Source organism: Trifolium pratense, linkage group LG4, assembly GCF_020283565.1.
Source record: "Trifolium pratense cultivar HEN17-A07 linkage group LG4, ARS_RC_1.1, whole genome shotgun sequence".
In the NCBI taxonomy this organism is placed as follows: domain Eukaryota; kingdom Viridiplantae; phylum Streptophyta; class Magnoliopsida; order Fabales; family Fabaceae; genus Trifolium; species Trifolium pratense.
The window spans coordinates 38,721,468-38,745,066 of NC_060062.1; the positions used below are offsets into that span (position 1 = coordinate 38,721,468).

Genomic DNA, 23,599 nt, shown 5'->3' on the forward strand with positions numbered 1-23,599 from the left:
GGATGGAATAGTAGTGAATGTTGAATGGTTTATAAGTGAGAGGACCCATAAACCTAACGCCTTAAGGTTTTGAGTTAAAGTGTAGTGTCCAACTCACTTGTGACCTTGTTCAAGGTCCGAAGTGATGATCAGTGGCGGAGCCAGGAATAGATATTCGGGTGGGCCACTAAAAAATAATAATAGATAAATTAAATACAAAATTATTTTGTATATAAAAATTTAAGTTATAATAAGTATAAAATTAATTATAAAAAAATTAATTAAATACCTTAAAGATCAAGTGTATTGATACATTCAAATTTTTAATTGTAGTAATTTAGAAGGCATGTATTTGTTTAATGGTATGATGTATTATTATGCCGCTCAAGATTACCTGTTTAAGGGTCCGTTTGGATTAGTTTATTTTTTAGTTTATGCAATAAAAATTAGGTTTTATGCTATTTTATAAGTTCACACTAGTGAAAATTGTATTTTTATAAGCTATTTTAGCATAAACTAGCTTGACAAACTTATAATAATACATAAAATTTGTATAAGCTGTTTGCATAAGCTTAAAAATAAGTTAATACAAACGGGCCTTAAATCCTTATGCTACTTGTTAAAATTGATTTTATTTAAAAAATTAAACGAGAAAAAAAATCAATGAATAATGCTAGCAACACACTCTTTAATAAACACACTCCAACACACTCTCACTTTTATGAGACCCATATAAAATGGCAAAAATTCAGGAAAAAAAGGTAAAATTCAGGAAAAAAAGGCAAAATTTAAATTAGGAAAAAGAGCAAAAATTAAGATGGCAAGGATTTGAACCCATGTCCTTTCTCTTCATAAGAGGCACTCTAAAGCCACTAGGCCATGTATACAATTATGATTAATTTCGCGCATACCAGTATATATTATCTTTCACTTATTTTGGGGTGGGCCATGGCCCAGCCTGGCCACCCCTGTCTCCGCTACTGGTGATGATCCCCCGGACGCCTCACGACCGAATTTCCACGCCGTTCTATCAATTGTGAGACATATAATGTAAATTCTCTATTTCTAATCGAATTTTTTTATATGTAATAGTCATAATTCGAACTCTAACCACATGTATAAAGAGCCCAAAATCGTTACACTTAGACCAATTTTAATTCACCAACCTTTTTTCTATTTTGCATAATTTTTAAAAAATTTATAAACATCAATATGGTTATGCGCGTGAGTCCCACATATCTCATTCTACAAATTGACGTTTGATTAGAACATTCTTATGTTATACTAAGAATTTTTAAAATTGTGTGATTATGAAAAAAAGCCAACGCGCAAAAGAGTACAATCACCATTAATTTCTCTTTTGCAACTTGCAACTCTGCACAAATTTGCTATCTATTTTGTTTTGTTATACATTTTTATTTATTTTTGTCATATGCTCCCAACCAAACTATACACTAATAGGTGTAGAAACATTAATGATTAATGTCATTCATCCAACCCAAAATCTATCTATCTATCCTCATTTCTATGACATCAAGTATGATGAAATTTCATAATATATAGTTTTTCAATCCCTCTCTCCTTCATCTAATTCAACAGTGAAAAAAACACTTTCATGGAGTTCAATATACTTTTTTTGTTACTTCTCATTGGTTCTACTTCATTGATTTTCATCTCACACTTGGCTTCAGCTGCTACACCAAAGCTCAACACTCAAGACGGTAACTAAAACTCATTTGTTTAAGCTTCAAAAGTGCTTTTTTTCGTTTTTGGTGTTTATGGTTAATTAAGCTAGGCTTATTGAAATCCATTAAAAAAGAATTGATTTTTAAGGTTGGACTAGATTTGTTGTTAGAATATCTCATCTGGGTCATTGTTGTTTTTATCAAGTAGTTAATCATAAGATTAGTTTAATTAATTAGCATCATTAGTTGTTTCTTCATAGTAAGCATCTATAAACTTCTTCTACTTATCTCTTGCACATACTTTTAAACCGTGGTTACGGTCATTATTATATGTAAAAGTTAGTTACATCATTTAGTTATAACTCAAACTAACTGATGTAATTAATTTTTACGTATAATACTCACATCATAATACTTGATGTCACACAAAATTGCAGTTAAATACGGTTGATGCAACTTTAATCAGAGTTATAGATACATAAAAAACTTTGATGTCATACATTTTTATAAAATATGTCAAGACTATATATAGAATTTTTGCTTTGTGATATTAATTAAATTTTTCTGAATTTGTTAATTTTGTGATTGTAGTGAAGGCATTGAAGGAAATAGGGAACAAGATTGGGAAAAAAGATTGGGATTTTGGAGTGGATCCTTGCAGTGGAAAAGGAAAATGGAATATTTCAGAATCTTCTACTAGAAAAGGCTTTGAGAGTTCTGTGGTTTGTAATTGTTCTTTCAACCATAATTCTTCTTGCCATGTTGTAAGCATGTACTGTCCTCTCTTCTTTCCTATCTTCTCTCTATTTCATATCTTAGATTCTTCCAAACTAAGGGTATGATTGGTATTACGGTAAATATGTTAAAATTACGATAATGTATTGTGAATTTTCTAAAACTACAAAGTATAGCTTAAGCAAAATCACTTGATACGTTTACGGTGATACCAAGCATAAGCTAAAACATAGTATAGCAGAAAGTCACGTGCAATCATGTGCAGTTTGAAAGTTGAAGATGTTTTTCAACAAGTTTTGATTAACATTGTTAATTAATCTTTGTTTATTTTTTTTTCCAAATATTTTATAGTGTAGAAACTTTGATGTTACCATCAGATATTCACGTGCATACAGACAATTTCTTTTTTAACATAAAAAATAGCAAAGTGGAGTTTTCATTTTTTTATAAGAAAGATTTTGGTTTTTGTTGGATTCAAAATAAAATACTTTTCTACTCTTTATTTTGTTTTGTGGCAGGATATTTTCAGTGATTTATTCATACCGATCCATACAAATATGTGGCTTATACATTGGTCAAAAAAATTAAAAATAAAAATGGCAAATTGGTCAAAGTGATTTATCAGAAAAAAATAATTGTTGGTCTATTATGTGACAATGAAACTCAATTATTATTATTAAAAAAATTGAAGTTTGGAATTTTGTGGAATTGGGTCAAAACAACAATCAGTCCAACCAATGCCAATTGCAAAACATTGACTTTGAAAAGGATGTGTGTGCTGTCTCTGTCTTTTCATTATTTTAAGGGTACTATTATTCCTTTTTTTTTTTCTTGTCACTATTTTTTGTTAAATTTTCATATTTTTATACTTTAAAGTTTAAACCATTTGGTATTTTTCTTCCATCAAGCTGCTGTATTTTTTGGAGTGAAGATTTGTGTTTAGCAATAGCCGATTAGTTACTTTTCAACGATATAATAAGAAATATTAATAAATTAGTTTATATTCAAAGAGTCTTTAGTGGTTTAGTTAGTAAACACAATTTGGGTTTCATGCCACAAAAAATGTAATTTGAACTAACTAGAAATTCTACTCTACTTTCCTAAGACCTAGTTTAAATGTCAAAAGCCAATATTGTTAGTCTGGATAGTTTTACTCTGGTTTGAATTCAAGATTTCGCAGTTGTATGTATAAATTTTAGCTAGTGTGGTAATGTTTGTCACTTCGTCTACAGATAAAAAAAATATTTTATTTACCACCACTTAAAAACTCAAGATAATTGAGTAAAAAAAAAAATCCAAGATAACTTGAATTAATAATTGGAAAAGACAATAAGTCAATAATACTATTAAAATTATTTCTATGTAAGCATTTGGTTTATGCAAAAAATTACTTTCCTCAATGGAATGTAAAATTTGGGATTAATAACTTTTTCCTCTCATTTTTCATGTCCTGTATAACATTTTTCTTGCAATAATCAATTTTCTGCTTTATTTAATTTCATATATTTCAACAGATCCTTGAAGGCTCAAAATCTAACAGGCACTCTCTCACCAGAGTTTTCGAAGCTTCGTTATCTAAAAATATTGTAACATTACTAAACCTCGCTTTTAAAACTATCATTCTTCGCTCTGCATGATTTTCCATTCAATTTATACTCTTACCACTGAACTGACACTTCATGACCAATACTTTATCGTACAATCAGGGACCTTAGTCGTAACATCATCACCGGTTCTATACCTCCACAATGGGCTACAATGAATTTGGTCGAGTTGTAAGAACTTTCTGCTATCCACATTTTGATCATGGCCTCTTAAGTTTCTTGTTTGTCAAGTAAACAAACAAAAAATGACACTAAAGTTTGTTGTGTGTTGAATATGCAGATCTTTAATGGGAAACAGATTATCAGGACCATTCCCTAAAGTTCTTACCAATATTACAACCCTAAAAAATGTGTATGTTAAATCATTTCTTTATTTTCATACAAATTGTGTTTGTTTGTGACCGCAATTCTTAATTTACGTTAGGGTTTTGTTTAAATAACATAATATTTGTATGAATGTTACAGGAGTATTGAAGGAAATATGTTTTCAGGCATTATTCCAACCGAAATCGGGAAGTTGATCAACTTAGAAAAACTGTAATTCTTCTGAAACTTCGTTAACTTCTTAATAATTGGAACCAGAATCAATTTTTCATTCTGTTGTGATTAACATGAATGAATCATTTATGTTTAGCGTTCTACAATCAAATGGATTCACAGGAGCATTGCCGTCCGCGCTTTCCAAGTTGACCAAGTTGACTGATTTGTAAGTATTTTCTTTCTTATCCATTTAATTTATCTATAATCTGCATTAAATCAATTAATGAATCAATTTACTGACTAATCTTTTGTACATATTTTAGGAGGTTAAGTGACAATAACTTCTCCGGCAAGATACCTGATTTCATTAGTAAATGGACAGTAATCGAAAAGCTGTAAGATTCTTAACTAGTTTTTATCTTAATTTATTTGTTCTATATACTGTATTTTTCGTATCAAATTTTTTATTTCGGATTTCAGGCACATTCAAGGTTGCTCTCTTGAGGGGCCTATACCATCCAGCATTTCTGCATTGACAAAATTAAGTGATTTGTATGCTTCTAACACTTTTTTATGTATATTTAATTTTTTTTATTATAGAAGATGAATTTTTCAAGTGATTTTTTTGTTTGTTTTGATACTTAGGAGGATAACTGATTTGAATGGTAGCAAAAGCTCTAATTTTCCACCACTTAATAATATGAAATCCATGAAGACGCTGTAAGATCAATCAATGACTTTAAAAATTCTTTCTCTTCTTATTTTGAAGTCTTCTTAAAATGACTTATATTTTAATTTGGAAATCATAATGCAGAGTTTTGAGAAAATGCATGATTAAAGGAGAGATCCCGGAATATATTGGATTAATGGAAAAACTGAAAATCTTGTAAGTGATTCTACAAACGACATTCAAGAACTAATGATTATGCAAAACTACATGTTCATTTATTTATCTTAATTGATGTAGAGATTTGAGTTTCAATAGCTTGAGCGGAAAGGTACCTGGTTCTTTTGAAGAGCTCGATAAAGTGGACTACATGTAAGTGTATAGATTGAACAAAACGTGTTTTCGGAACATCTCATCCAATGAAGTAAAATTTCTGTTGAATAATGCAGGTATCTTACATCGAACAACTTATCAGGAACGATACCTAGCTGGGTCCTTAAAAATAACAAAAATATGTATGTTAAATTCCTTTAATAGTTATGTTTCAATCTTCTATCTTAATATTTTCTTATGCTACATCTGTTTTAAAGCATTTTAAATATGAAAACGATCAAAGTTCTATTGACGCGGTTAAAATATGACAAAAAAAATAGAGTTAGATGATTTATATTATCTAGGAACTTCAATATATTGATGTCTGCATAAACATATTTTGGTGATGGTGAACAGTGATGTCTCTTACAATAACTTTGAATGGGAAAGCGCAAGTCCAACTGAATGTCAACGAGGGAGCGTGTAAGTTTCATTCAAGCTTTGAGTTCCACTTGTCCTGAATAAATGTTAGTTATCAGTTATCAGTTACAAGAGTAACAAGTTTTTGCTATTTTTTCCAGAAACACGGTTGAGAGCTACTCTTTATCAGCGACTAAGAAGTAAGGCGGTGTGCTTTGAACATAATGTGTTCACACCTTTTTGCTATGTTCTGTAAAATAAGGTCTTTGATAGTAGCATTAGAATCTAACCTTAATTTTCACTCTTTGTTGCAGAAGTAACATTAATTCATGCTTAAAAAGAAACTTCCCGTGCTCGGATCCACGTAAGTGTGTGACCATACAAATTACAAAATATACTTTTATCTTATATGCTTCTTTGAATAGTGATTCAAGTTTCGTTACCAGAAATTGAATGAAGTATACATGGATGAGAAATAATTATGCAGATTTTATTATCAGAACAGATAGCATGACTTGAAGTGGCATCTTATCGAATAAATTCACGTAAATGAACTAAAATTTTAAAAATTTAAACACAGACTATATTAGCTACTTTGTGAATTTTACCTTCCGTTGCAAGATTTTACATCGAAAAGTATTCTTTTTCTAATATTGTTCACCATTGTTTCTTCAACAGGACATTACTCCCTGCACATTAATTGTGGCGGTAATGAAGCAAATGTAAGTGATAAAATCTATAATGCTGACATAGAACGAAAAGGCGCTTCAATGTTCTACTCCACTCAGGATTGGGCTCTTAGCAGCACAGGGAGCTTCATGGACAACGATATCGACTCTGATCCCTATATTGTGACCAATACTTCTAGACTTCTTAATGTCTCACAAACCGATTCAAAACTGTACACAACAGCTCGTGTTTCGCCCCTCTCGCTCACATACTATGGCCTCTGTATGATAAATGGAAATTACACTGTAAAACTTCACTTTTCAGAGATAATTTTCGTCAGTGATAGGTCATTTAACAGTCTCGGGAGACGGATATTTGATGTCTACATCCAGGTAACTATTACTTTATATGTTCATGATGCTAAATAATTAATCTGCGCTGGGTTGCATTGATGTAGATGCAATATATTGATGTGTTTTATGATTAAGGGGAACTTGGTTCTGAAAGACTTTGATATCGAACGAGAAGCTGGTGGTGCCGAAAAGCCAATTGTGAAGAAATTTAATGCTTCTGTCACACAGAATACTTTGAAGATTCAATTCTATTGGGCTGGAAAAGGAACCACCGGTATACCGACAAGAGGAGTTTATGGTCCTTTAGTATCTGCTATATCAGTTGATCCTAGTAAGTCACATCTTAGATTCTTAGTGTGGCATGTATTCGATTCTATAGTAACAAATAGTTTGAGACAAATAATTTTTCTGAATGTGACACTTATAATAAGACCGAGTGAGTAACATGTATTACAGAAATGAAAATTAGTAAGAAAATGAGAGTATGATGATTACCTTTTCTGTTGTTAGTTTTTTATCTTCGTTTCTACGAACGCTATAAATAGATACTTTTCCCTTTTGCAGATTTTAAACCTCCATCAGATCATGGCAACAGAACTAAGGTCATAATACTGGCAGTTGGCATAACCAGTGGTGTTCTGGTTGTTGTCCTTATTATGCTGATTGTCTTGAGGAGGAAGGGATTGTTAGGAGGCAAGGATCCTGTGTATAAAGGTATGGAATATGCCACCAAGTTTCTTCAGTTCTTCATTTTGTTTCTAAGCAGCATTTGCATATTCTTCCAACAATTAGTACTAAGTAATTATTTCTAGAAAATGTATTCATTCCAATTGTCATAAGTACTTCTATAAATAAGCTTGATGGAAATAATACACATTCACGTGCACTCACATATGCGCGCGCAGACATACGCAAACATAAATGTCTGATATTGCAGAAAAAAGTTAAGAACTTTCTTATTGAATCCAAATTTGCATTTTTCTTCCAGAGCTTAGGGGTATAGATCTGCAAACAGGATTGTTCACTTTAAGACAAATAAAAGAAGCTACCAAAAATTTCGATGCAGCAAATAAACTTGGCGAAGGTGGCTTTGGTTCTGTTTACAAGGTATTTTAATACTCCTCAAGTTTATATTCTTGGTCACCTATTCCACCTTATGGTTGATTTTATAAGATACTAAATTTGAAATACATGGCATACTTAATGTGATGGAGATTCATTACACCTATGATTCTATATACACATTTTAGATATGTTGTAATGCAAGACTAAGAATATACCTTATGCATGCTGCAGGGGCAACTACCAGATGGTACAGTAATTGCGGTAAAGCAGCTGTCGTCAAAATCAAAACAAGGAAACCGCGAGTTTGTGAATGAGATAGGAATGCTATCTGGACTTCAACATCCAAATCTTGTTAAGCTCCATGGATGTTGTGTGGAAGGGAACCAGCTAATACTGATATACGAGTATATGGAAAATAATTGTCTATCTCGCATTCTTTTCGGTTAGCTTAACATTATAATTATATTCATAATAATCAGAATGCATAAACATATCCATACTTAATTACCATTACAAATAAACATAATTGATATCTTTCTACCAATCACAAACTTTCAGGGAAGGGATCAGACAATAAAGCGAAACTGGACTGGCTTACCAGGAAGAAAATTTGCCTCGGCATAGCTAAAGCTTTGGCTTATCTTCATGAAGAGTCAAGAATCAAAATCATACATAGGGATATAAAGGCAAGTAATGTGTTGCTGGACAAGGATTTTAATGCTAAAATTTCAGATTTCGGTTTGGCCAAACTTATTGAAGATGACAAAACACATGTCAGCACTCGGATTGCAGGAACAATGTAAGTTCTTAGTAGTTTGGTCTGAAGCTTCACTACTAGTTCGTAATGCAAAATGAAATCATAAAGTTTACATGTCATAACATGATTTGTTGTCTGTGCAGTGGTTATATGGCTCCTGAGTATGCAATGCGCGGTTACTTGACGGACAAAGCAGATGTTTATAGCTTTGGCGTTGTTGCATTGGAAACTATCAGTGGAAAGAGCAATACCAATTACAGGCCGGACGATGAGTTTTTCTACCTGCTTGATTGGGTAAGTAGATTTTATCTCAATTTTTTTTCATGTTTCCACTCTACTTTTTCGAGCTAGTTCATATTCTAAGTGCGTCATAATGCTCGCACCAAACTAGTCTAAAATTTTAATTTGTATCAGGCCTATGTTTTACAAGAGAGAGGAACTCTTCTGGAGCTAGTTGATCCAGATTTGGGTTCAGAATATTCAACCGAGGAAGCAACGGTAATGCTAAATGTGGCTCTCTTGTGTACTAATGCATCTCCTACACTTAGGCCAACAATGTGCCAAGTTGTAAGCATGCTTGAAGGTTGGACCGACATTCAGGATCTCCTATCGGATCCGGGATATTCAGCTGCTGGTTCAAGTTCCAAACATAAGAGCATAAGAAGTCACTTCTGGGAGAATCCAAGCAGATCACAAAGCATGTCAATACCTACTATTTATACCGATTCCACAAACTCGCATGTTGAAACAGAAGAGAGCCATCATCTTGTAAAAATTAACTCGGTTGGATCAGACGAATGAAGATGGTTTCCTGACATGTATTCATTACAAAATCTTGTGATGAATTTAATACAAAAAATAAAGAGTTACATTTCATCGGGTGATTGAGTACTTGCAGGCTGGCACCAAAAAATTGGAAAGTCCTGATTTGCATCTATAACTAGGTACCTAGCAATAGGGTTGCTAAAAAAGGCCTAAAACCAAACCGTACGAGAAAATCGAATTGTGACTGACAGTTTTATGAACTGAACCGGTTCGTGTCGGTCAGTCAGTTCAGTTCGTGAACTATCCATCACATTCGGTTCTTTTCAGTGCGGTGTGGTTTAATAGCTTAATTCGGTTTTTTTATTCTGTGATTTGGGTTGTAGTTTTGAGTTGTTAGAGTCTTAGAGAAGTTAGTTAGTTAGTTATTTGGATTAGTTAGAGAGTATGTGTATAAATAGAAGAACACAAAGGTTAGAGGATATCTTTTGAAAATTGTAATTGCTGAATAGAGTATTCTCTATTGTGAAGGGGAAACCCTCGAGGATAGATTCTCTCCTATTCTATCCTATTATCTTTTATCTTTTCTTCTTTCTCAATCTTTCAATAAAATCATTCCTCAGTTTATTCAAATTTACCAAGTTTAGGGAATTCTTTCTTATATCAAGGGAAAGGTTCCTAACTAAGTCTTAATATTTGATTTGGTTTTCTTTTTAATATTTTTTTTTTTTATAGTACTAATTATCAGTTAATAATATCAATTTGGTTCTGTTCGATTATCAAAGAATCGGTTCAGTTCAAAAAAGTATAGTTTGATTTTTTGTAAAGGTAGTTCCACTTCGGTTCAGAACCAATGCACTTAACTTATATACCAGTTTGGTTGGATTCAGTTTTACCGAATTGTTGTAACAGTTCGGTTTGGTTTCCTTCCTTAGCCAAACCATATCAGTTCTACCTAGCAATATATCACATAGTTATATATTATTAAACCAATCACCAGAAATTCTATTTACTACTTTGGCATAAACATACATCAGAAACTCATTTGCTAATCATTCATACATATTACTACACATGAGATCTTTAAACTATGCTTGTTCTATTAATTATTCCCTTTAATAGTTTTAACAAAATAGGCTTCACAAAAAGAACAAAACTCGCCGGTGTCATTCTTCCATTAGGTTATTGAAGGGCATGGAACAGCAGTTGCATTATTTATGTAAAAACATGCACCTCTTGCATCATCCTGATTATAGAAAAATAAGCTTTAGATAATGAAAAACGATGAACTAAGAAATATTTTCTTCTTGTACATTCTGAAGAATGATAATATTACCTTCTGATCTTTTTGCATTCACTTTGAGACAAGAGAGGCTATATCCTAGATCCAGCGAGCCGCCTCTTTGAGGCATTTGATATTGTTACTTGACCAAGCTTGTCGGCATCACTTGATGCAGTCCTTTGATTGATTGGCGTATAGTGTCTCAACCATTCTCCAATATAAACCTGAAACAGAATGTACATTCATATCGACTCAATATATAGCAAACTATGATTTGATGTTTTTAACCATAGAAATGATTTATAGAAAGGAAACAACCTGTTGAGGTCTCATAATCTTTGTATCAGGATCATCGAACGACTCTCTCCAATGTGACAAGTACCCAGCCATTCGAGGGATAGCAAATAGAACTGTGAAATACTCGGGTGGAAACCCCATGGCCCTGATTGTGTTAATGTATTAGCTCAAGCATTGTATGATATTTTGGGAGAGGTAACATATTCTCTTTCGTAGACACAATATCTAGATGCTATCATAGGTTACCTATAAATTAATCCAGAGTAGAAGTCAACGTTTGGATATAGCTTCCTCTTGATGAAATATTCATCAGATAGTGCGACCTTCTCCAAAGCAACTGCAACCTGATTGATCAAACAATTGCATAAAGAAGTTAGAACTTCTAAAGTTCAAACTAATGATACCAAACCATATTGGCATTAAACTACAAAATAGATAGACACCTCAATAAGAGGATCCCGGCCAACAATGGAAAACACTTCCTCTGTCAGTTTTTTTAAGACCTTTGCCCTGGGATCGTAGTTTTTGTAAACTCGGTGTCCAAAACCAGAGAGCTTTTGTTTCCTGGAGAAAAATATAGAATATTAATATCAACTAAAATTATCATTTTCCATGCTATATTCTATATTAATATCAACTACCTGGATTTGACACCTTCAATGAATTCTGGAATGTTTTCAACAGTTCCTATTTCGCTTAGCATTTTGAGGACAGCCTACAGAATCAAAGGTCACATTAAAACAAGCAAGTAATAAAAGATCATGATAGCTGTATTAGCAACTCATCGTCACCTCATTAGCTCCACCATGAAGTGGTCCATATAAAGCTCCAACAGCCCCAGCAATAGCAGTATATACATCAACGCCGCTGAAATAAGATAGTAATAGTTAAGCAATACCTGACCGAATGCTTAATGTTGAGTAGTATTGTAGTAAAATGTATACCTTGATGCAAGGTGTCGGACAGCAGATGTAGAGCAGTTCATTTCATGTTCTGCGTGCAGGATGAAGATAATGTCTAGTGCACGAGTTAGCTGAGGATTTGGTTTATATGACCGGTTGCCTCTGAAAGCATGCAGAGTAGAGATTTTAACATCTAAGATCAAATTATAGTTCCCTCGGGAAAAAAAGCAATTTTTTATATGTGAGCACCAAAACAAACCATCAATAAGCTATGAAGAAAAAGTAAATTAACAGAAAGAAAGTTTGGCTTATAGAAATAATCAATTAGACCTAAAAGTACCATAAAACATACAAAGAATCAAGCATGTAAAGGAAGTTCTGTGTGTAAGATAGTTCGCTGGATGGAAGCACAGGTGGCCTTCCAGCCATTCTAAGATAAACTGCAGCAGCAATTGTTGTAATCTGTAGTAAAAAATGATGTTACAATAAAGCAGTGGAACTGAATAATCAGAATTACTTGCATGTAAAGAAACAGAAGGATGAAATGAGTCAAAAAAATGAACCTTTCCAATAATCCGTGCTATTTGTTTGTCTCTCACTTCCTTTGAGTCGTAAATATCAAGACCCTGCATTAAAATATGAGATAATTTAGAGCAATACGTCAAAACGTTCTGTATTATGATATACAAAGTTCTGTAGATAAGGAAAATATAGCAACTCAAACTAGGAAAACAGAATTCAATGCATCGAAAAGTGAGAATATATCGCCCCAGAAAATTAAGATACACAAAGTTCTGTATTATGCCATTACCATATAATTGCATGATGTAGAAACAGTTCAAAGCTGAGTAACTTGATGGAAGCTTTTATATATACTTACTATAAGAGCAGGATTTGCGTCAGGATGAAAAATAGAAAGAGCGCTTATTGCATTCACTAGTACACCCATAGGATGTGCATCATGAGGCATTGATTGTATGATATCCTACAAGACAAATATAAGATGAAAATTAACAAGTGATATTTTAACTTCTAAGAAATGTATTATAGTTCTAAACCTACTTTAAGTCATAGCCGAGTTTTGCTTTAGCCAGAAGAAAAAGAAAGAGATAGAAAAGCATGTAATTTACAATAAAGATTTTGTTGGATATGACTCATAGTTTACTGATAAGTGGACAGGTTGCTCGAGCAGAGTGAGATAAGATATTGCGACCATAAAACCGTATCAAGGATTACCAGATATAGAAAGAAGAAGAAAACGCACCAAAACTCCTTGTGGAACAGCTGAATGCTGAGATATAGTGAAATTCCATTCAGCTAACTGACTTTCGGTAGGTAAACTTCCATACACTTAAAAAAAAAGAGAGGTTAAGTTAGAGATGGTTTAAATAGATGCTACAAAAGAACTTACTGTGAAAAGATTGCAATATATTAAGAGAGTCTTGCAATAACTACTATGCGTTTTTTTAAAAAAAACTTCTTGTATAAGCTGAAATTAGCTTTGAATCTCCGCTTTCTCTTTTAATTAAGTTATCCATAAAAACCTCTATATAAGCTTGTAAGGAATTTTAACAAGTGAAGAGCTATGAAATTATTTTAATTGAAAAGTTCTCATAAGCTAGATAGAAAAATCCATGCTATCCACAAATTGAAGCATGTATCTATTAGGATGCAGAATTACTTACAATATACATGTGTCTTTTTTTACAATTAACAAAATCTCAGTTTAAGTGAATAATCAGTTTAACTTTAAATATCTTATCTACTCAAAAAGAAAACCTCGCGCACACACACTTGTAGTAAATAACAGTACTGACTTATGAGATAGGACACTTCCATAAAAGTGCTTTTCTCTGCCAACTCCTCAATTGGGTAGCCTCTATATCTAAGAATCCCTTCATCACCATCAATATAACTAATTGTTGACCTAACAGGAGCTGTATTTAAATAGCCGGGATCATATAGCTTGAGTCCCTTGTCATTTTTCCTGGTCGATATCTGCAACAAAAATAATAGGGAACCCCACAAGGCCACAACACAATCAATTATTAAAAGAAGAAAATAGGATGTGTGTATTCGCTTATTTAAGCTTATCTACAAGCATAAACACTTATGACACTACTTGGAAGAGTTTACGAAAATGGCTTATGACATGGCTATAACCTGTTTTCAACTAATTTTCATAAGCTCTTTAAGATTGCTTACGAAAACAGTTTGATTTTATTTTATCTTCTGTAATCAAAATAGCTTATACATAAAAGCACTTACGTATATGATAAGCACTTATGCTATAAGTGCTTAATTAAGTTGTTTATCCAAAAATGTCTTAGGGCCCGTATGGATTTGGCTTATTTTTTAGCTTATAAAAATAGCTTATGCAAATAAATAAAGTTTTGCGTTAATTCAGAAGGTTTCACCGACAAAAATTATATCTTTATAATCTCTTTTATCGTAAACTAACTTGAAAAGCTTATAATAATACATAAAAACTTATTTATTTGCATAAGTTGTTTAGCATAAGCCAAAAATAAGTCAATCCAAACGGGTCATCAACAAGTGTAAACAAATCATACTATAGTGAAAAACTACTCCCACAAATAGTTTCACTAATTTAAACATACACCATGATGAACAGAAAGCATTTAAAAATAGAGAAACTAACTACAGAATTTCAAACAATTCAACAACAAAAAAAGCTGAAAGGAACAATTAACAAAGACCCATTTTGAAAAATTCAAAATTCTTCACAAAAAATTAAACTTTTATTAGTGATCATTAAGAAACATAACTTAACTACCTTCTTGAAGTGAGTGGCTTTAACTGTGCCATCTTGAGAAACTTCAACTTGGTACTTCTTACCAGTTCTCTCATCAACGATGGTTAACGTGCCGTTGAGGTTTGCCGCCGGTAACTGAGCCGAGAGACGGTGAGGAAGAAGGTGATCGGCAGGTTGATTGTTGAAGGGAAGGAGGTGAGGTGTGAGGGTGGCTAAACGGGTACAGGCAAGAAGCGTGGCTGATTCTGAATCGGTTGGCATTTTGCAGAAAAATTTGGAATTGAATGAAATTGAGATTGAGAAGAATTTTAAAGAGATAGAGATAGATATTGGCACGCAAAATTATGAAAAATATAAACAACATGCACATGCATACATGTTGGTGCATGTATTCTCTCATTTTGGATAAAATCTACTTAACAAAGTTAACATTCATTCATGTAGTAATTTATATATATGAATTCAAACCACAAAGGCTCAATTTGGTAAAATAATAGTTGATAGCTGATAAAGCTAGATAGTTCATAGGCTACGACCAAAAAGTTTAATTAAGGGGAGTTCAGAAGTTAGAATTGTTAAAATTTATCTGAGATACATTATAAAAAATTAGAAAAATGTTATTTAAACACAAATTTTTAACAAAAATAAAACAAAACTACACTTTTTGCTTTTTTTAATATTTGTTGTACGCCTTGATATCCGTATCCGTGTTGTGAGTGGAGAAAAAATGTGTTGTATTTTTGTCCAATTTTTTTGTGTTTATATAACGCACCTCAAAAAAATAGGGACCATTTCTTTCTTTTTAAGTTAGTGGATTAAATTTGTAGCGTTTAATGATATGTTTAATTAATATTTAATTTTTTTAAATAAGATGATAGTATATGAAAAGAAAAAATATAAGCTATAAGCTTGTAGTACTTAAAATAGCATTTGAAAAATAAGTTATAAGCTCATTTTTAAAAACGATTACCAAACAGAGTTTTTAGCTTATAAACTATAAGTTAGCTTATTTATCGTCCCAAACAAAGTGTTTGATATATATTGGTAGTGAGATTTGATTTGAATAGCATCCATGAGATTATAAGCCGTTATGATAATCTTGAGTTAGGTGTCAAATGTCAATAGTATAAATGAAAAACCTCATTAATTTTTTTTATGGTGCATAGTCGTGAATATCATCCGTGAATAACATTATGACTAATTAGAATTTTCCAAAATTTAGCTTATAAATCATCCTTAAATTTTATTAAAGAAATTGAAAATCGTTTGAGATGTTATTAAAACCCATTAAAATTTCATTTTTCAAACTGTTTGGACATAACTTACATTTTCCAAAATACTTTTTACAAAATTTGAGTGACTTGATTTCATACATTATTATGTCAGGAAAAAAAAATTAAAAAACTTCTGGTGTCCAAATTATGTCCAAATTATAAGAAAGAAAATCATATGTTAAAATAAATATACGATAATTTGAAGTATGATTTTATGTATTTTTCCATAAACTAAGTTTTATGTAACCATATAAAAATAATGAGCTGTGCTATATACAGCGAAGGAATATCCCACGAATTTTTCACGAATAGCTTGTTACATTGCTTTTTAACTCTTTCTTGTTTTCATTTCACTTATTATTTTTTAACAATCATTGATCTCCACTTTTTTAATTGTTTTTCCACTAAATCTCTGGAACTACTTCACCCACCCAAAACTTGCTATCCAACCAACTACACATGAAGCAAAACTCCAAAAAAAAGCAAACAGAAAACTTATAGAGATAATGGAAGGGAACAAAATCAACTAACAAAGAAATTAGAAGTATATGGAAGGGAACCAAGAAACAAAAGTGAAGAAGAGAAGACATGAAAAAAGAGACAAAAATGGTGTTTGCTGAACATAAATGCAATGGTGTTTGTTTGAAGAGGATAGAGCAATCACTTTGTTTTCACAGAATACACACTGCAGATGGAGGCAAGTGTCATTTGGAGAGAGAAAAAGTAACTAGTTAACATGATGTGTTGTGTATACTGAAAAAAGCCAAAAAAAAAATGTTCTGCACATTATTCGTGTAATTTCGTGAGTCCACTCTTCGCTATAAATATCATTTTCCAAAAATAATTAGTTTTTTTTTTTTTTGACAAGTAAAAAAATAATTAGTTATTAATTATATGAAAGAAAAACAAATTAAATATAATTTATATTTAAAAATAAATTTTAAAAATATAAAAACAAACATATTCGATAGCAGAGAAAAGGTAGAAGATGATGATGAGGGATGACGATGAAGAAGAAGATCAGCAGCATCAGACGGCAGTCTTGGAACAAGTCTTCGGGCACTTCTCATCCGACGACGAAGAAGAAGCTGATAATCATCACATCGCGGCAGTATTGGAACAAGTCTTCGGAAATTCATCCTCCGACGAAGAAGATTCCGATTCCGATAACAAGAATTGGGAATGCATCAAAGAAGTAAAAGGATTATGTATACTAAGAAATTTCCTATCAATCTCTCAACAAACCCGTTTACTCTCATCAATCAATTCAGAGAATTGGTTCACACAACCATCAATTAACCAAGCTATGCGATTCGGTTATCAAAATCTTCCTAATTGGGCAATCAAACTCTCTAATTCAATCCACCATTCCATTTCATCATCTTCTTTGCTTTTCCCATCAAATCTGTTACAGAGAAAACCGTTTTTCGATCAAATGATAACGAATTTCTATCAGCCTGGTGAAGGTATTTGTCCTCATGTTGATTTGTTAAGATTTGAAGATGGAATTGCTATTGTTTCATTGGAATCGAGTTGTGTTATGGATTTTAGTTTTGAAGATGAAACTGTTCCTGTATTGCTTAATCCTGGTTCGTTGGTTTTTATGTTTGGTGATGCTAGGTATGTTTGGAAACATGAGATTAATAGGAAACCTGGGTTTCAATCATGGCAGGGACAATTGTTGGATCAAAGTACAAGAACCTCTGTTACACTTAGGAAACTATGTTCTTCTCCATCCACCTAAATGGATATCAACCTATGAAGCACGAACGCAGACATTGATAATGGATCGAACACAAACAGTGTGATACTAATAATAATTTGAGAAAATGATATGACATATGTGTTGGTTGTGTCGTGTGTCCGACACGGGACAGGGTTAACTCGAGGAGTGTCTGAGCATCATAGATATCAACATTGTCATTTCGCTTCTTTTTTGGAGGAAAAATCTCAAACTAGTGTTTTAGGTCATCTAAAATATCAATTTTCAATCAAATTAGTTGTTTTTTTAGATGGGAGGAACTTTTTCCACCCCCAAAGTCATCATACATGTAGAAAAATCAGTCTTTGCACTGTAGAATGTGTACTTTTGAAGTTTTTATGCTGTGGAGATGTATGATTCTGAAATTATGTGTGATCTTTAGGATGAACTATTTTGACCAAATGGCTACCTAGGAAATGGATTTTCTACAGATCTAAACCGTCCAATCTAAATCAACGAACGAAATCATTTTACTGTGTGAAATTTATTATGTAATCTAGACAATCTGATCTAAAATCAATGGCAGAGATTCATACTTGACATGAAAAATTAAACACATACATGTGTGGTCCTCAGCTCCCAATCTTTCTTTGCATATGCGGCTTGAGGTGAATGAAAAGTTACATACGAGACAATGTTTTATCTGGTGTCAACAAATGTGTTTGTTTATCACTTCTAATATTTCTTTCAACCAAATAATGTTGTGCCTTTTGTAATTCTTTATTTGGTGAAGTTTGGCAATGAAAGGAGAAAGGACGAGTAGATGGAAAACAAAATATCAGGTTCTCACGAAGGAGATCCTTGAAAAATAAGTAAAAATTATATGCACTTCAGGAACATTTTCATGAACTATAACAAAGTTTTATGAATCGGTGTAGGAGTTGCATTCTCTAAAGGTGTGAATCAGCCTAACACTCCATTATAACGACAACATATACTTAACATCTTGAATAATGGTCGCGTACTTGTGAAACTCGGAAGTTGCCTCCTTTACAAGATTGACACAGAACAAGGATCAGTGTAACAGTAACACACAACATGAGTGAAACCCTGTTTTTTTTAATTTCAATGGTTGTTTATTCATTCAAGACAAATGTAATGTTATTCTTACAAATAAATAAATAGTAAGGTCTAAGTATTTTTTGTATCTATCCTATTCTATTCAGTTTTGTTTGTTTTGGTGCCCATGGCAATGAAATTGACGCTTATATCGTCTGATAAAGACCATCTTCCCGTCACTGGGTTGTACGCGAATCCTGCCATCTCCTCCACCTGTGCACAACCAGAAACATGATCAGAACAAAAAGAAAATAAAAGGGGGACTTATAAGTGAATTAATGTGTGTTGCTTACATTGATCCCGGCGCGTTGCAAAATCAGAACTAGTTCCTCTGGAGTAAGAAATTTGGACCACTCATGTGTGCCCATTGGGAGCTGCAATTTTTCAAACATAATGTGTCACAATGGCCACTTTCTTTTTATTCAAAATTTGCATCATAACAATTGTGTTACTTCCTTGTGTAAACTCTTTCCATCGATATTTTATCAATGTCTTATGGTCATTGTTATATTGATTACAACCTTAATGTTTTTTTGGTATAATGAAAAGTAGGAAATTTCAGGGATAAGGTACTAAGGTAGAATATAAAACTAATGAACTTGAGAAAAATAAAATACCCAGCGGAGGATGTATTCTGCGGCAACAATGGCTGTTGCATAGGCTCTCATCGAACGATTAATAGTCGATATGACGGTAGCTCCATCTGGAACTGTTAATGCTGATAGAGATTTACAGAATTCTGCAGGTTCTGCCACGTGCTCGATCACCTGGAAAAATTCAAGGCAAACCATGTGGATTGAATTTCCAAACAAAATTCAAAGCATTTTATCTTCACAAAGTGGTAATGATCAATCATTACAAAATCTAAACCATATTTAGAAACAGCCTTTATTCAAGTTGTTGACAAAGAGGTCAACTCAACATGCATCTCAAGAATGCATCAGTAACTATCTACATCCATGAACCTGCACATTATATCTAGCGAGGTGCTTGTGTGCATTATATATTTGTGCAATACCAATACAAGATGCACTTCAAATCCAATGCTTGTGAACTGTAGTATTATTTTCTCGAGTAATGAGAACTACTATCTAAGATAAAGCCCAGGTTCAGTGAGCACACAATCAGAGGAAGGGGGCAGAAGGAGTACCTCCAAGGCCATGACTGCATCAAATTGTCTTCCTTCTTCAACTAGCTTCTCTGATCAGTCATTTGAAAAATTATTAAAAATTGTGAGTTAAGAAAATAATATGCATAACACCCAAAAACAGAAGGACAGCACTAAATAAACCAGATGAATGTAAACTATTCCTACAAACAATAGCCAAAGCCATAGCCAGTGTTTAATTTTTTACACGAGTGTTTAATTTTCTACAAGCATGCTGCTTAGTTGCCAAGAATGAAATTGGATGGACAGTACAAGGGAAGAAACAAGAAAAGTTCCAAGCATAGAATCGAATGACTGAAGGAATAGAGACATGTAACTATCTTTTGAATTGGAAATTTATTCTCCCATTTGGGAAGTTTCATATGCAGAAGTCAAAAAAAAAAAAGGTTTTCCAAAAATTCAACATTCTGTTTTTGATTTCTCCACAGCCAAAGATAGATTCTAAGCTAAGATAAATAAATAACATAAATTGGCTATTTATTGCAAGTCGCAAGAAAAAGCTAATACTGACTGCTAAGTGAAAAATAATTTGTAGTAAAATACTGGTTGGAACATTTTCATGCCAAAGCATCGTAACTTCAGAATTTTCTCAAATTTTATACTATACAGCAAAGTAACTGCAAACTATACAGCAAAGAAGGACTGCAACCCGTGCAAAGACTGCTTCAAAAATTAGGTAAAAGGAAATTACACCAGTCAGCTTTGTACTTATTATTAAGATTGTGCACCAAATCATTAGAGTGTTTATTAGGAAATGTAGGGCATGCAATAATAGTCACAAGCAGGAAAGCTTCCGAATGGAAACAGATTTAATGCATGCGCACATTTGCATACGTACCAGCTGTTGTGCAACAAAACTCAATAGTTGAAGTTGTTGGATCCAATTCCTGTGGACAGGGAACGGTAAGTGGTCTAGCTAATACTTAAGATATAACGTAGAAAGTTTTCTTAATACCAATAGTTTTTTTTTTTTAAGGAAAAATTCAAGTATTCAACATCTGCTTCTAGCAATTAACGGAAATATAATCAATTCTGGAGGACTATATAGATAAATTTCTAATTGGAAACAACCATTGCAAAAAATCAATAGTCAACTTATACACTAAGCATACAGCATGAAGTCGAGCAATGTTGATATTCTTTTCCACAGCATCAATACCCGTCACAGTAGCTCCCATCCGAGCCAATGGCTGAAGAACAAAAGAGATATATAAGTAAAAATAACGATAAAAAATAGCCTTTTTTTTGTTAAACACAATAAACATTCTTAATACTCTGCAAAAGATAGACAGGAGAATACACATCAAAGAAAGGATTTAAATTTCCACATGTCTAGCTAACAAATGTAGTAACCTATGAACACATCAGATTGCTACAGATTCCCATGAGGATCACAATAAAATGTTAATCACAGGCTAGTAGATAAAAAGGGAAAACATCTTTTCTTAACAAGGAAAATGAGAAAATGTATACCTCGGAAAGAATTCCACCTCCACAACCCACATCAGCAATTTTAAGTCCTTCAAGGGGTTTAGCACTGTAAGGGTCCTTCCTGAGACAAGGGACATTTAATTATTGTCCAAATAATACCCCAAAGAGACATTATAAATATATAAAGGGACCTGTTACATCGTCATTTCACCCATAAAGTCATGGCACCGCCATTATTCACAAATTGGCCATATAGCGGTTGGCAAAAAATCCGCCGCAGCCGCTAGTTGATAACACCTATTATTACAATTAATAATTTTTATCCTTTGATTTTTCTTCACATTTTCTCATTCAATTCAGTTTACATCAAAAAGATACTTCTGTTGACACTTTTTGCTAACAAATATTTCACAATAGTCATCTTATATGACTACATTGGATTCTAGAAGTTTACTTATAACACTCACTCACTATAAGCATCAAACCACATTTCTAGCCTTGTAATTGCAAATGAGTTAAAAAAAAATGTATCACAAATATTAAGTGCAATTGATTCATTAAGTTATAACTGCTGCATAAATGACAATGCTATCTCAGACAGCATAGCAACTTTGGTGCATAATGGCAACAAAATTAACATAGAGGCTTGGAATCTAATCCAGAACAGTCGGATTATGCCTTAAACTCACTAAATTCCACAAGTAAAAAAATGTAATCAAAGTGCAGTACACATTCTACCAGACTCAAAATGTAGGTAACAACAAGGGATAATCAATGAATTGGGGGATCTGGTTGGCAATGCAAAATTTTGAGCTTATAGCTTGTAAGCTCATATGACAAAAAAAAAAAAAAACCGTTTGGTAACATTTTCTCCTCACAAGCTTATAGCTTATCATTTTTTCTCTCAATTTTACCCCTATCATCTTACTTAAAAAATTAATTATTATTAATTAAACATATTTCCATGTTATTTCATATTTATAAGCTAGTTCAACCGTTAATACAAATTCAATCAACTAACTTATCCACTATAACTCTATAAACTAATTTATAAGTTACTCGCCATAAGATCATCTTCTATACACTAGCTTATCAACTATCCGCTATTTTTTTGCCAAACAAAGCTCAAGTATAATGGGAAACAAAGCATAAAAAAGGTTGCTTACTTGAAATGTCGACACAGTGCAGACCGAATGAATGCAAGTCTTGTTGGATTCATCACATGCAATGGTTTAAAAGGGCCTTCTGAATCCCACCTATTACACATACATCAACAAAAGGACAAATATAAACATCATTCATATTTTCTTACTATAACAAACACCTAAATCCATAACCTTTCAATTCTTATAGTTCCTATGCATTATTATTAAAAAAAGATAGTAACTTTCATAATCTCTGATAGCAAAAATCAAAACCCAATTCACAATTTTGAAGATTATTTTAGGATTTGATTTATATGTCACAATTTGAATTAGAATCAGAATGGTAAATTGAAAGCTCTCACCAGGTTTCAGCAATGGAAGCAAACTTGGCGAGTTCATTGCGATTCAAGGAAGAATGCAAAGGTTGTTGTTTAGCTTGTGTAGTAGTTTGCTGTTGAGGCAATGAAGAAGAATCGGAGAAGAACTTGATGTTGTTGAAAAGAGGATGAAATCGATTGCGGAGAATGCGGTGGTGGTGAGTGGTGATGCTGTTTAGGTTACGGAGATGATTGAATAGTTTCATGGTTCCGAAGGAAAGTGCAATGCTTGTTCTATTTCGCAATGGTTTCAGAATTAAGGTTTCTGTGTAAAAATCAGGATCAGGATTCTCTAAAGTGATTTTTCACTCATTTTCCAGTGTTTGATAACTTTAACTGCTTAGATGTGGCCGGAGCTGGAAACGGGGCGATGACCGGAGGCGGTAAAGTGACGACGGTCGGAGGAGGTAAGTTGACGAAGGCGACAAGGTGAAGGTTAGAAGAAAATTACTCGGTGGGTTGTGTGAACTTGTTCGTGCGTGTTGAGAATGAAATAAAATTTTGGAATTTTAGGTTTTAATTTTTTTTTGTTATTTTAAATTTTAGAATGAAATAAAGTTGTAAAGGCTTAAATGCATTTTTGATCTCCTATTTTGATATTTTTAAATTTTTAGTCTCCTATTTTAAAATTCAATTTT

At 32.7% G+C, this 23,599-nt stretch overlaps 4 protein-coding genes across 5 annotated transcripts; 2 read left to right on the forward strand and 2 right to left on the reverse strand.

Annotated features, from left to right (window-relative positions):
- The first annotated feature begins 1,133 nt into the window (after positions 1 to 1,133).
- Positions 1,134 to 10,069, forward strand: LOC123882238 (probable LRR receptor-like serine/threonine-protein kinase At1g07650). Of its 2 annotated transcripts, XM_045931054.1 has the most exons (24): positions 1,134 to 1,700; positions 2,256 to 2,436; positions 3,914 to 3,985; positions 4,106 to 4,174; positions 4,284 to 4,355; positions 4,469 to 4,540; positions 4,638 to 4,709; positions 4,807 to 4,878; positions 4,964 to 5,035; positions 5,129 to 5,203; positions 5,298 to 5,369; positions 5,451 to 5,522; positions 5,600 to 5,665; positions 5,880 to 5,945; positions 6,044 to 6,082; positions 6,197 to 6,246; positions 6,561 to 6,943; positions 7,040 to 7,235; positions 7,469 to 7,618; positions 7,893 to 8,011; positions 8,201 to 8,411; positions 8,528 to 8,768; positions 8,870 to 9,020; positions 9,141 to 10,069. In XM_045931054.1, the coding sequence occupies exons 1-24, from the start codon at positions 1,595 to 1,597 to the stop codon at positions 9,525 to 9,527; spliced, it is 3,066 nt and encodes a 1,021-aa protein (XP_045787010.1). In that variant the 5' UTR covers positions 1,134 to 1,594; the 3' UTR covers positions 9,528 to 10,069. The 2 variants fall into 2 exon arrangements, with proteins under 2 accessions (XP_045787010.1, XP_045787011.1); XM_045931055.1 differs by lacking the exon at positions 1,134 to 1,700 and having other exon boundaries at positions 2,261 to 2,428.
- A 93-nt stretch (positions 10,070 to 10,162) lies between these two features.
- LOC123882239 (citrate synthase, glyoxysomal-like) lies at positions 10,163 to 15,078 on the reverse strand. The gene is made up of 14 exons (XM_045931056.1): positions 14,767 to 15,078; positions 13,787 to 13,967; positions 13,234 to 13,319; positions 12,850 to 12,954; positions 12,533 to 12,595; positions 12,322 to 12,431; positions 12,012 to 12,131; positions 11,859 to 11,934; positions 11,709 to 11,782; positions 11,511 to 11,631; positions 11,314 to 11,411; positions 11,089 to 11,212; positions 10,825 to 10,994; positions 10,163 to 10,734 (listed from the first exon to the last, which is right to left on the reverse strand). Exons 1-13 carry the CDS (start codon positions 15,004 to 15,006, stop codon positions 10,863 to 10,865), a joined length of 1,530 nt encoding a protein of 509 aa, XP_045787012.1. The 5' UTR covers positions 15,007 to 15,078; the 3' UTR covers positions 10,163 to 10,734; positions 10,825 to 10,862.
- Positions 15,079 to 16,980: 1,902 nt separating this feature from the next.
- Positions 16,981 to 18,209, forward strand: LOC123882241 (uncharacterized protein P8A3.02c). The gene has a single exon (XM_045931059.1). The coding sequence runs from the start codon at positions 17,008 to 17,010 to the stop codon at positions 17,761 to 17,763; it is 756 nt and encodes a 251-aa protein (XP_045787015.1). The 5' UTR covers positions 16,981 to 17,007; the 3' UTR covers positions 17,764 to 18,209.
- A 611-nt stretch (positions 18,210 to 18,820) lies between these two features.
- On the reverse strand, positions 18,821 to 23,447 carry LOC123882240 (ubiquinone biosynthesis O-methyltransferase, mitochondrial). The gene is made up of 9 exons (XM_045931058.1): positions 22,947 to 23,447; positions 22,606 to 22,695; positions 21,482 to 21,560; positions 21,121 to 21,198; positions 20,847 to 20,895; positions 19,991 to 20,040; positions 19,458 to 19,607; positions 19,134 to 19,214; positions 18,821 to 19,053 (listed from the first exon to the last, which is right to left on the reverse strand). The coding sequence occupies exons 1-9, from the start codon at positions 23,165 to 23,167 to the stop codon at positions 18,940 to 18,942; spliced, it is 912 nt and encodes a 303-aa protein (XP_045787014.1). The 5' UTR covers positions 23,168 to 23,447; the 3' UTR covers positions 18,821 to 18,939.
- Between the last annotated feature and the right edge of the window lie 152 nt (positions 23,448 to 23,599).